This window comes from Haliotis cracherodii, unplaced genomic scaffold (genome assembly GCF_022045235.1).
Source record: "Haliotis cracherodii isolate W230 unplaced genomic scaffold, xgHalCrac1.p SCAF_36, whole genome shotgun sequence".
Lineage (NCBI taxonomy): Eukaryota > Metazoa > Mollusca > Gastropoda > Lepetellida > Haliotidae > Haliotis > Haliotis cracherodii.
Genome location: NW_027266293.1, coordinates 1,443,151 through 1,455,670, shown reverse-complemented (window position 1 = coordinate 1,455,670; position 12,520 = coordinate 1,443,151). Strand labels below are relative to the sequence as shown.

Here is a 12,520-nt window from a genome sequence, read left to right as displayed (position 1 = left end):
TGTATAACTCTCCTGTACCACAGGTTGTATAACTCTCCTGTACCACAGGTTGTATAACTCTCCTAAACCACAGATTGTATAACTCTCCTATCCCACAGGTTGTATAACTCTCCTATACTACAGGTTGTGTAACTCTCCTGTACCACAGGTTGTATAACTCTCCTGTACCACAGGTTGTATAAATCTCCTAAACCACAGGTTGTATAACTCTCCTGTAACACAGGTTGTATTATTCTCTCCTGTACCACAGGTTGTATAACTCTCCTATACTACAGGTTGTATAACTCTCCTAAACCACAGGTTGTATAACTCTCCTATACTACAGGTTGTATAACTCTCCTATACCACATGTTGTATAACTCTCCTGTACCACAGGTTATATATATAACTCTCCTATACCACAGGTTGTATAACTCTCCTATACTACAGGTTGTATAACTCTCCTATACCACATGTTGTATAACTCTCCTGTACCACAGGTTGTATAACTCTCCTATACTACAGGTTGTATAACCCTCCTATACCACAGGTTGTATAACTCTCCTGTACCACAGGTTGTATAACTCTCCTATACTACAGGTTGTATAACTCTCCTGTACCACAGGTTGTATTATGCTCTCCTGTACCACACGTTGTATAACTCTCCTATACTACAGGTTGTATAACTCTCCTATACCACAGGTTGTATAACTCTCCTAAACCACAGGTTGTATAACTCTCCTATACTACAGGTTGTATAACTCTCCTGTACCACAGGTTGTATAACTCTCCTATACTATAGGTTGTATAACTCTCCTGTACCACAGGTTGTATTATGCTCTCCTGTACCACACGTTGTATAACTCTCCTATACTACAGGTTGTATAACTCTCCTATACCACAGGTTGTATAACTCTCCTAAACCACATGTTGTATAACTCTCCTATACCACAGGTTGTATAACTCTCCTATACTACAGGTTGTATAACTCTCCTATACCACAGGTTGTATAACTCTCCTGTACCACAGGTTGTATTATGCTCTCCTGTACCATGGGTTGTATAACTCTCCTATACCACAGGTTGTATAACTCTCCTATACCACAGGTTGTATAACTCTCCTGTACCATGGGTTGTATAACTCTGTTATTACCAACACAAGTAGCTTAACTCTATGATATAACATAAATATTGTCAAAACCACCGACGAGTAGCTGATCTTAATGATATAACGGAAGTGTTTTGTTATAACCACCCACAAGTAGCTTACCTCAATGATATAACTGAAATGTATTGTTATAAACACTGACGAGAAGCTGATCTCCATGATAAAACTGAAATATATTGTTATAAACATCCATGCACAGAAAAATCAAGCTTCTTTTTTTCTAAAATTAAAGGGGCAGTCGGGTAGCTTAGTGGTTAAAACGTTTGCTCATCATGCCTTAGACCCGGGTTCTATTCCCGACATGTGTGAAGCCCATTTCTGGTGTGCCCTGTCGTGATATTGCTGGAATATTGCTAAAAGCAAGGTAAAACCATACTCACTCACTCACTCACTAAAATCAAAGATGAAAAGAAAATATATGAGCTTTTGTGATAATGTTCCTACTTCTGTGAGACGCTGATGCCAATAAAAATGCCTTCAGCCTCCTACACAACCCACATCATCAGCTGAAATCTGTAGTTGTAGAATATGCCAGCCAGACTCTGTTTGACATTTTGACTTTTGAAATGATTACCTAGATCATCCTGACATGAGGTAGAATGTCTGCAGGCAGCTTTGTCTACTGATGTAGGTAACAGGTAGATATGCACCATGAGGGTGAGTCAGTGGGCCATGAGGTAGAGTGTCTGCAGGCAGCTTTGTCTGCTGATGTAGGAAACAGGTAGATATGCACTGTGAGGGTGAGTCAGTGGGAGATGACGTAGTGTGTCTGCAGGCAGCTTTGTCTGCTGATGTAGGAAACAGGTAGATATGCACCATTTGGGTGAGTCAGTGTGACATGAGGTAGAGTGTCTGCAGGCAGCTTTGTCTACTGATGTAGGAAACAGGTAGATATACACCATGGGTGAGTTAGTGTGACATGAGGTAGAGTGTCTGCAGGCAGCTTTGTCTACTGATATAGGGGAACAGATTGATATGCACCATTTGGGTGAGTCAGTGTGAGATGAGGAAGTGTGTCTGCAGGCAGTTTTGTCTACTGATGTAGGAAACAGGTAGATATGCATCATGGGTGAGTCAGTGTGACATGAGGTAGTGTGTCTGCAGGCAGCTTTGTCTACTGATGTAGGAAACAGGTAGATATGCACCATTTGGGTGAGTCAGTGTGACATGAGGTAGTGTGTCTGCAGGCAGCTTTGTCTACTGATGTAGGAAACAGGTAGATATGCACCATTTGGGTGAGTCAGTGTGACATGAGGTAGAGTGTCTGCAGGCAGCTTTGTCTACTGATGTAGGAAACAGGTAGATATGCACCATTTGGGTGAGTCAGTGTGACATGAGGTAGTGTGTCTGCAGGCAGCTTTGTCTACTGATGTAGGAAACAGGTAGATATGCACTGTGAGGGTGAGTCAGTGGGAGATGACGTAGTGTGTCTGCAGACAGCTTTGTCTACTGATGTAGGAAACAGGTAGATATGCACCATTTGGGTGAGTCAGTGTGACATGAGGTAGTGTGTCTGCAGGCAGCTTTGTCTACTGATGTAGGAAACAGGTAGATATGCACCATTTGGGTGAGTCAGTGTGACATGAGGTAGTGTGTCTGCAGGCAGCTTTGTCTACTGATGTAGGAAACAGGTAGATATGCACCATTTGGGTGAGTCAGTGTGACATGAGGTAGTGTGTCTGCAGGCAGCTTTGTCTACTGATGTAGGAAACAGGTAGATATGCATCATGGGTGAGTCAGTGTGACATGAGGTAGAGTGTCTGCAGGCAGCTTTGTTTACTGATATAGGGGAACAGATTGATATGCACCATTTGGGTGAGTCAGTGGGAGATGAGGTACATGAGTTAAACCACCCCGTGTAGTAAGCTTGTTTACCTGAATATTTTGCTTGAGTTTGGTCAATTAGCTCATTATTTAGTGTTTTATTTTACGCTTTATTTTACCAGTTGACAGTTGTAGTATATCATCCTAGTTGCTCTCAGACTACAGTTGATGAAGATGCTGATCGGGTGTATGCTAACATCATATCATCCTAGTTACTGATGTAAGACTATAGAGACAGTTGATGTAGGTGCTGATGGTGTGTGTGCTAACATCCATATCATCCTAGTTACTGATGTAAGATATAGAGACAGTTGATGAAGATGCTGATCGGGTGTGTGCTAACATCCATATTATCCTTGTTACTGATGTAAGACTATAGAGACAGTTGATGAAGATGCTGATGGTGTGTATGCGAACATCATATCATCCTAGTTACTGATGTAAGACTATAGAGACAGTTGATGAAGATGCTGATCGGGTGTATGCTAACATTCATATCATCCCAGTTACTGATGGAAGACTATAGAGATAGCTGTTGTAGATGCTCATGGGGTGTATGCTAACATCCATATTATCCCAGTTACTGATATCAGACTATAGAGACAGTTGATGAAGGTGCTGATGGGGTGTGCAATAGCGTCTATACTGTCCCAGGTGTCAGTACAATGGAGACATTGCTTGAAGCACACATAAAATCTGTGATGAGGATGTGATGAGGGAACCTATCAGTGTTCTCTGTCTCTTGACTGTTCCGTGTTACAGGGTGGACCTAGGCAGTTACATCAACTAAACCTTACTTACTTACTTACTTACTTACTTACTTACTTACTTACTTACTTACTTCATTACTTACTTCATTACTTACTTACTTACTTACTTACTTACTTTGGAGATTTAAAGTGCGCTTTCTGACTGATGCGTATTTTGCACACGGGCCCGGCCAGGCCATTTAATGTGTTTCCGAAAGGGGCGAGGGTGATCTGTGCAACCCAAGAGGGGGCTTTAGGGGTTGCTTATATAGAATTTGGGAATTTTGAGATTTGGAATAGATGCCGATGGGGTTGGGGAGGAGAACTAAGGGAGCTGGGTATGGTGGATGATTGTTTGTTTATGTGATTTTGATTTGGTAGGTTATTATGGTTTTAGATGCGTTTTATTAGTTCCGTTTTGATTAAGAATACGCCTAAGGCCTTGAAGTTTTCTAGTTTATTTTGTGGGTTTAGTATTGCTTCTAGAGTGAGAGCCTTGTTTAGATTGAGGGTGGTTTGTAATGCGGTTCGATGTGTTAGGTAGTGTGTGCAGTGGATGAGTGCGTGTTCTGGGGTTTCTGGTTGTTTGCAGTGTGGGCAGTTACCTGTAGTGTGTTTTTTTAATTTTTTTAGGTGGTTATTTAGGTTGGTGTGTCCTGTTTGGAGTTTAGTGATTACTCTGTCGATTTTTTTTATGGATGGAGAATTTTTGGTTTGGTTAGTGGTTTGCTGAGCACTCTTTTGATTTGGCTATTTGAGTTTAGATATAGGTTATGCCATTTTTTTGTGATTTTTTGTTTGTTTACACTAAACCACAACAACTTGTTGTATATAGGAACTGTCAAAGAGGAATGTTAATGAGAGAGAGTGAGAAGTGATCGTCTGGTTCGGGTCTATGACAGGACGTCATTAATTAACTGGTTCAGTGGGTGACCACCCGTGACACATGAAACTAATTTACTGTGTATAATAATCGCACGCTCTAATAAGCGTCTACGATGATATTTGCTAATATATTGTCTAGTGAACAATCCCAATTACTTACCACCTCTTCTGATTGATCAATGTACGCAAGACTTGTTTATCCGTGTAGAATACACACTTGTGTGTTATATGCATCTTAACTATGGGCAATTAAATTCTTAAATTAAATAAATATATCTGTCATGTATAATTCGCACAGACTTTTCTTTTGTATCATTTCAGGGACATAAACATAGAAATTAACGATCTTTCAACTCAGGATTTTTTTTCACCAAAATTATATTCTAATAAGAGCCCCCTGTTTAGAGAGCGCCCTGGTGCTTATTACGTTGAATACGGTACTTGTTTGAGAAGGTGATCACCTTTTAAAGATGTTCATTAATTAACCAGTAGGGTGTGAGAGGTATTCATTAATTAAAAAACTGATGTGAGTTTGGGGTTCTGTTTTTTCTGGAGTGTAACATGTATCATTGTGTTGAATTCCCTTTACGGCCAGGCTTTTTGTATTTTTAGGATTACAGATTTTTCAGGGTTTGAGGAGGGAAAAAAAAATAAAATGTCAGATGCATTTTTTTTATGCAGAATGCCTCTGGCATACATATTCTATGCTCAAAAGACCACCATTTGTGACGATAAAGCCCCTTGTTACATTAAAAATTGTCAAGGGTGGCTATTCATGTTCAGCTTCGAGATCAACAAAGATCGATTATGTATCTCTTTACTAGTTTACAACGGTAAATTCATATGTTTTTTATTAAAAGATGATGATAACAAATAAAATAACTGACTACACGGCTATCGGCAGGGGAAAAAATGGAAATCTGATTGTCTTTTTTTACATTTTCTCAAAAATTAGAGTCACCTGGCCTACAGTTTCAGTACAGCACATCATCTTTATTAAAGAAACTGTCACCATCCCTCTCATCCTCCGTGAATCATCTGAAAACATATCTCTTCAAACAGCAGTCTACTGTAGAGCTGTCATGGGTACTTGAGTACCCTAAAGGGCAGATCGAGCATTTTTAAAAGGAAGGGGTCCAAATTATCAAATTCCATTCTCAGACAATTTTACTGCCTCCAACATACTACATCTGGTTTTCAAAAGGGGGAGTCTGGATCCCCTGGACCTCCCTCTGGATCGCCTATGAACCCGATAACGGGTCGGGTATAGATGGACTCAAGGACCCGAGGAAGGGCATTTTATATATTTTATATATGCAGACAATGGAAGACACTTTGTTTCATCTGTGCATATTACTTCTCATGGATGAACTATTTTGCCTGAGCCGCCCTTCATTTTGCAAAGGGGGGCACGGGTGGCCCAGTCGTCTAAGGCGCCGCGATTTGCTGTGCAGAGTTGCGTCCCTTGGGCACGCCAGAAACCAATGATTGTGGGTTCGAATCCCGGTTCGCCCCGATTATGTTTCTAGGTTTGTCAGCACCATACCCGTGCTCGTGGGTTTCACCGAAGTGGTAAACGTCTTAGACCTGCATTACTTCGGGCTTTCCTCCCACATTAAGCTGACACGCCGTGATATGACTGGAATATTGTTAAAAGCGGCGTTAAACCTAACTCACTCACTCACTCACTCATTTTGCAAAGCCTTTGACTTTGTCAGCAGTGTGTGGTAGTCGACATTGTCCGGGAACATTGGTGTACTGGAATTGTGGTCGATACATAAGGTGAATGTTCTTTCAATTTACATGAAGTCAGTAAAACCGGGTCCTCGAGTCTGAGTTGAATGATGACATCAGGGTCCTCGAGGCTGAGTGGAATGATGCCATCAGGGTCCTCGAGGCTGAGTTGAATGATGACATCAGGGTCCTCGAGGCTGAGTTGAATGATGACATCAGGGTACTCGAGGCTGAGTTGAATGATGACATCAGGGTCCTCGAGGCTGAGTTGAATGATGACATCAGGGTACTCGCATCTGAGTGGAATGATGCCATCAGGGTCCTCGAGGCTGAGTTGAATGATGACATCAGGGTACTCGAGGCTGAGTTGAATGATGACATCAGGGTCCTCGAGGCTGAGTGGAATGATGCCATCAGGGTCCTCGAGGCTGAGTTGAATGATGCCATCAGGGTACTCGAGGCTGAGTTGAATGATGACATCAGGGTACTCGCGTCTGAGTGGAATGATGCCATCAGGGTCCTCGAGGCTGAGTTGAATGATGACATCAGGGTCCTCGAGTCTGAGTTGAATGATGACATCAGGGTACTCGAGTCCTTTACCCGAGCTCCAAATAAGCTGCGTATCTGCTTAAAATACGCATCAGAAATGCAGAAATACACAGTAAAATAATGTCCAAGCGTATCAAGTACGCAACGAACATTACAGATACACTACAAAAATAAAACTTGTGCGTATCATTAAAATATTGTGAAGTAACAAATCAGCAACTTATTTTGAAATAATAAACAGGCATTGCATACCCCTTACCAAACTCCACGATGACAGTTACATCATGATCATTTGCCAATACGCAGTAAAATAAAATCCAAGCATATCAAATACGCTACAGATATGCTACAAAAATAAAACGTATGCGTATCATCAAAATATTGTGACGTAAATCTGCTTATTCGATTAGCAAATCAGCAACTTATTTTGAAATTATAAACGGGCATTCCGTCAACCTTGCCAAACTCCACGATGACAGTTACATCATGATCAGTTGCCATTACACTTTCTTGTGGAAGTATCGTGGTATTTTTGAGTCCTATAAAGCTCTCGAACCCACACGACACCAGTTTGCAGGGACTAGATGAATAGTGTTTCTTAATATTTAACTTAAATACCCACATGTGTAAAAACTAGTGGGTAACAGAAATTTGAATACCCAGATAGAATTACTGATACCCAATGGTTTTATAATGCATGGGTAAAATACCCACAACACCAAAAGCTTATCTGGAGCTCTGTGTAATGTGTAGTACCCTCACCATGACGTTGGTGAATGGAATCTAGTGCATTATCATTGTTACTAACTCACTGTCCAGAGTTGCCTGCCTTTGCTGCCTGGATCCGCTGGTTATGAGTTTGAATCTTGACATTGGTCTGTCAGCACCTTCCTGTGCTTGTGGGTTTCAACAAAGTGGTAAACGTCTTTCCCCTGAATCCGTGGCCTAATGGTTAGAGAGTCCTGCAATGCCAGTAACCTTGGTGTGATTCCCCACGTGGGTGAAGTGTTTGAAGCATATTTCTTGTGTCCTCCCCTGCATGCTCTTGCTGGGTTATTCCTTAAGCAGCATAAAAGCCACCTCACTCATACACTGAGGGCTGACCCTCTCCCCACACCTCACTCACACATTGAGGGCTGACCTGATGTCTGCACCTTCTACTCTCTCCACACCTCACTCACACATTGAGGGCTGACCCTCTCCCCACACCTCACTCATACATTGAGGGCTGACCCTCTCCCCACACCTCACTCACACATTGAGGGCTGACCCTCTCCCCACAGCTCACTCATACACTGAGGGCTGACCCTCTCCCCACACCTCACTCATACATTGAGGGCTGACCCTCTCCCCACACCTCACTCACACATTGAGGGCTGACCCTCTCCCCACACCTCACTCACACATTGAGGGCTGACCCTCTCTCCACACCTCACTCACACATTGAGGGCTGACCCTCTCTCCACACCTCACTCACACATTGAGGGCTGATCCTCTCCCCACACCTCACTCACACATTGAGGGCTGACCCTCTCCCCACACCTCACTCACACATTGAGGGCTGAGCTGATGTCTGCCCCTCCTCTCTCCCCACACCTCACTCACACATTGAGGGCTGACCCTCTCCCCACACCTCACTCACACATTGAGGGCTGACTCTGTCTACACACCTCACTCACACATTGAGGACTGACCTGATGTCTGCCCCTCCCCTCTCCCCACACCTCACTCACACATTGAGGGCTGACCTGATGTCTGCACCTTCTACTCTCCCCACACCTCACTCACACATTGAGGGCTGACCTGATGTCTGCCCCTCCCCTCTCTCCACACCTCACTCACACATTGAGGGCTGACCTGATGTCTGCACCTTCTACTCTCCCCACACCTCACTCACACATTGAGGGCTGACCTGATGTCTGCACCTTCTACTCCCTCCACACCTCACTCACACATTGAGGACTGACCTGATGTCTGCACCTTCTACTCTCTCCACACCTCACACACACATTGAGGGCTGACCCTCTCTCCACACCTCACTCACACATTGAGGGCTGACCTGATGTCTGCACCTTCTACTCTCTCCACACCTCACTCACACATTGAGGGCTGACCTGATGTCTGCCCCTCCCCTCTCCCCACACCTCACTCACACATTGAGGGCTGACCCTCTCCCCACACCTCACTCACACATTGAGGGCTGACTCTCTCTCCACACCTCACTCACACATTGAGGGCTGACCTGATGTCTGCACATTCTACTCTCCCCACACCTCACTCACACATTGAGGGCTGACTCTCTCTCCACACCTCTTACTCTGTAGACTGGAGTGATCAACCGTAATACTGAGACATTAATAATTGCAAGCTGCTCAACTTCAGAACCTATAAATTTGCCATAACGAAATGAACAGTGATAAAACAAGCCTTTCAAGTTGGTTACATAAATAACGTTTATCATCACGGACAAGGAAGGGGTAGAAAAACAAATTGATTGTGTTATAATTCTCCCAATTTCCCGCTCCGTGCCTCCCCCATCAATCATGTTCAAAGAGTCGTTCCTTTCTGCTAATGATCTCACATTTCAGCTAGACGACTGCAGTCTGATAGAGCGATGTTATCGGCAAAGTGATATTCAATAATTTATCTAAGGTTTGATGTTTCTGTACAAGAGGCAGGAGTATATACACATGCATATGTCACACACCCCCATCAACTCCCAGGGGAACAGAGAGGCGTGGCAGATTCAGGGGGGATAACCCAAGAGTCAGGATGCTGATACAGTTACGGGGTTCCGTGAACATCAGCTCTGAACCATCTACAAACATTTGACTGGTGTGTTCTGCTCGGTATTGTTCGTCAACACCGACCACTTCGTCTGTATTAGCTGCTTTAATTGAAAAGACGCCTCAGCGAGATCAATAAGTCACATGGCGCTGTGTTGGTTGGCGCTGGTTGAGGGAGGGACACTTGCTGCTCCCATACGCTTTGGTAATTGAATGGTCAGGGGCACGATATCAAGCTGAGGACTCCTCAGATTTGTGTATGGACTTTGAAGCACTGCGTTAATCTGCTGCCTCAGACACTTCTTGGAGACCTACAGAACCCATGTGAACCACCAGCCATACATTTGGAGAATTTCTTACTGAGCTGACCTGAGCTGGAACTGTCATGTACCCTACAGAAGTCATGACTGTTGTAGCCTATTTCTAGGCAGTAATCACGATACACTGAGTGTTTGTGTGTGTGTGTCTTCATTCCAACAAGTCGCTGTAACATGACGTCCCTCATAGCTCTGTTTGGAGGCAGTCGGTGAGTACTCGTGCAGCCCTATCAAGTCGTATTACCCGGGCATTACAGGGATAACCTGTCAGTGTTTATGTCTCTCAGATGTCTTGATATTGAGTAGTATTAATTGGATGGAACGGGGATAATCTGCTGCTGGTGTTTACGTTGATGATGCTGGTGGGTTATGAAGCTGCATTTGCCAGCATTAGATGATAATCTGTCCATGTTTACGAATATCACACCGGCTTCCCAGTGGGTCAAGTCGGGGAGGTCCTATTCCGTCTAGCCTCAGAACAGAGACGTTCCTAGTATTGATTTTTGGCATCTATGATATTGTCCATTACAGCCCTACCTACATCTCCTTACCCTGTCAGTCTTCCCCCAACATCGGCCTTAATGAAATTCTGCAAAATATATTGTTTTTTATGAACTGCTGAATAAAGTATTGTCACTATGGAAGATCAATGATAGGCAAGACCAAGGGACCACAACACAAGCCAGTGTAATCCATATGTTTCTTGTTACATGTGTTTTACTGACCAAATCGGTTTAATTTCCATTCTATTACAAGGGACATTACGGTAACCTAGTGGCTAAAGCATTCGCTCATTTGATTGTTAAAAAATGTCAAGTTTTTAATTATATTTTGTACATTTTGTCTTTAAAAAAACTAGCAACTAAATAACCACCACCAAAATGTTTATTTTGTCATTTTCCCTCTGCAAAGGAACGTAGGTGATCGCCAAGTTCTGGTGCTAAGATAGATTTCCAAATGGGTTGTATCAGCTTTTGTTTGCCTTACTGAGAAGTTACTTGTCGGAATGACTTGTACATACCTCTAAATTCGCATGCTAATCAGTTTCACCAGACTGGTATCTGTCTACGACAAACGTCACTTTGTGCTTTCCACTCACATTAAGCTGACATGCAGTGATAAAACTAAACTACAAACCAGAGCAGTGTTAAACTCCCTCATGTTGCTAGGTCTCCGCCTGATCCCAGTCAGTGTTAAACTCCATCCCTCTTGTTGCTAGGTCTCAATCTGATCACAGTCAGTGTTAAACTCCCTCTTGTTGCTAGGTCTCCGCCTGATCACAGTCAGTGTTAAACTCCATCCCTCTTGTTGCTAGGTCTCCATCTGATCCCAGTCGGTGTTAAACTTCCTCCCTCTTGTTGCTAGGTCTCCACCTGATCCCAGTCAGTGTTAAACTTCCTCCCTCTTGTTGCTAGGTCTCAATCTGATCCCAGTCAGTGTTAAACTCCCTCTTGTTGCTAGGTCTCCACCTGATCCCAGTCAGTGCTAAACTCCCTCTCTCTTGTTGCTAGGTCTCCATCTGATCCCAGTCAGTGTTAAACTCCCTCTTGTTGCTAGGTATCCACCTGATCCCAGTCAGTGTTAAACTCCCTCCCTCTTGTTGTTAGGTCTCCACCTGATCCTAGTCAGTGTTAAACTCCCTCCCTCTTGTCGCTAGGTCTCCACCTGATCCCAGTGTGTGTTAAACTCCCTTCCTCTTGTTGCTAGGTCTCCACCTGATCCCAGTCAGTGTTAAACTCCCGCTTGTTGCTAGGTCTCCACTTGATCCCAGTCAGAGTTAAACTCCCTTCCTCTTGTTGCTAGGTCTCCACCTGATCCCAGTCAGTGTTAAACTCCCTTCCTCTTGTTGCTAGGTCTCCACCTGATCCCAGTCAGTGTTAAACTCTCTCCCTCTTGTTGCTAGGTCTCCATCTGATCCCAGTCAGTGTTAAACTCCCTCCCTCTTGTTGCTAGGTCTCTACCTGATCCCAGTCAGTGTTAAACTCCCTTCCTCTTGTCGCTAGGTCTCCACCTGATCCCAGTCGGTGTTTTAACTCCCTCTTGTTGCTAGGTCTCCATCTGATCTCAGTCAGTGTTAAACTCCCTCCCTCTTGTTGCTAGGTCCCCACTTGATCCCAGTCAGTGTTAAACTCAATTCCTCTTGTTGCTAGGTCTCCACTTGATCCCAGTCAGTGTTAAACTCCCTCCCTCTTGTTGCTAGGTCCCCACTTGATCCCAGTCAGTGTTAAACTCCCTCTTGTTGCTAGGTCTCCACTTGATCCCAGTCAGTGTTAAACTTCCTCCCTCTTGTTGCTAGGTCTCCATCTGATCCCAGTCGGTGTTAAACTCCCTCTTGTTGCTAGGTCTCCATCTGATCCCATTCAGTGTTAAACTCCCTCCCTCTTGTTGCTAGGTCTCCACCTGATCCTAGTCAGTGTTAAACTCCCTCTTGTTGCTAGGTCTCCACCTGATCCTAGTCTGTGTTAAACTCCCTCCCTCTTGTTGCTAGGTCTCCACCTGATCCCAGTCAGTGTTAAACTCCCTCTTGTTG

The 12,520-nt window shown here is 43.9% G+C and overlaps 1 protein-coding gene across 4 annotated transcripts in view; it reads left to right on the top strand.

Moving 5' to 3' along the window:
• LOC139477865 (putative N-acetylated-alpha-linked acidic dipeptidase) overlaps positions 1 to 12,520 on the top strand; it is a 198,385-nt gene that overhangs the window by 54,036 nt on the left and 131,829 nt on the right. The window contains exon 1 of one of the 4 annotated variants that reach the window (XM_071260296.1): positions 10,051 to 10,199. The exons of the other annotated variants lie outside the window; for them this stretch is intronic. Coding sequence (XP_071116397.1) covers positions 10,165 to 10,199 — 35 coding nt within the window. The 5' untranslated portion in view covers positions 10,051 to 10,164. Of the gene's footprint in view, positions 1 to 10,050; positions 10,200 to 12,520 lie in introns of those variants that run through there. 4 annotated transcript variants of the gene reach the window in all.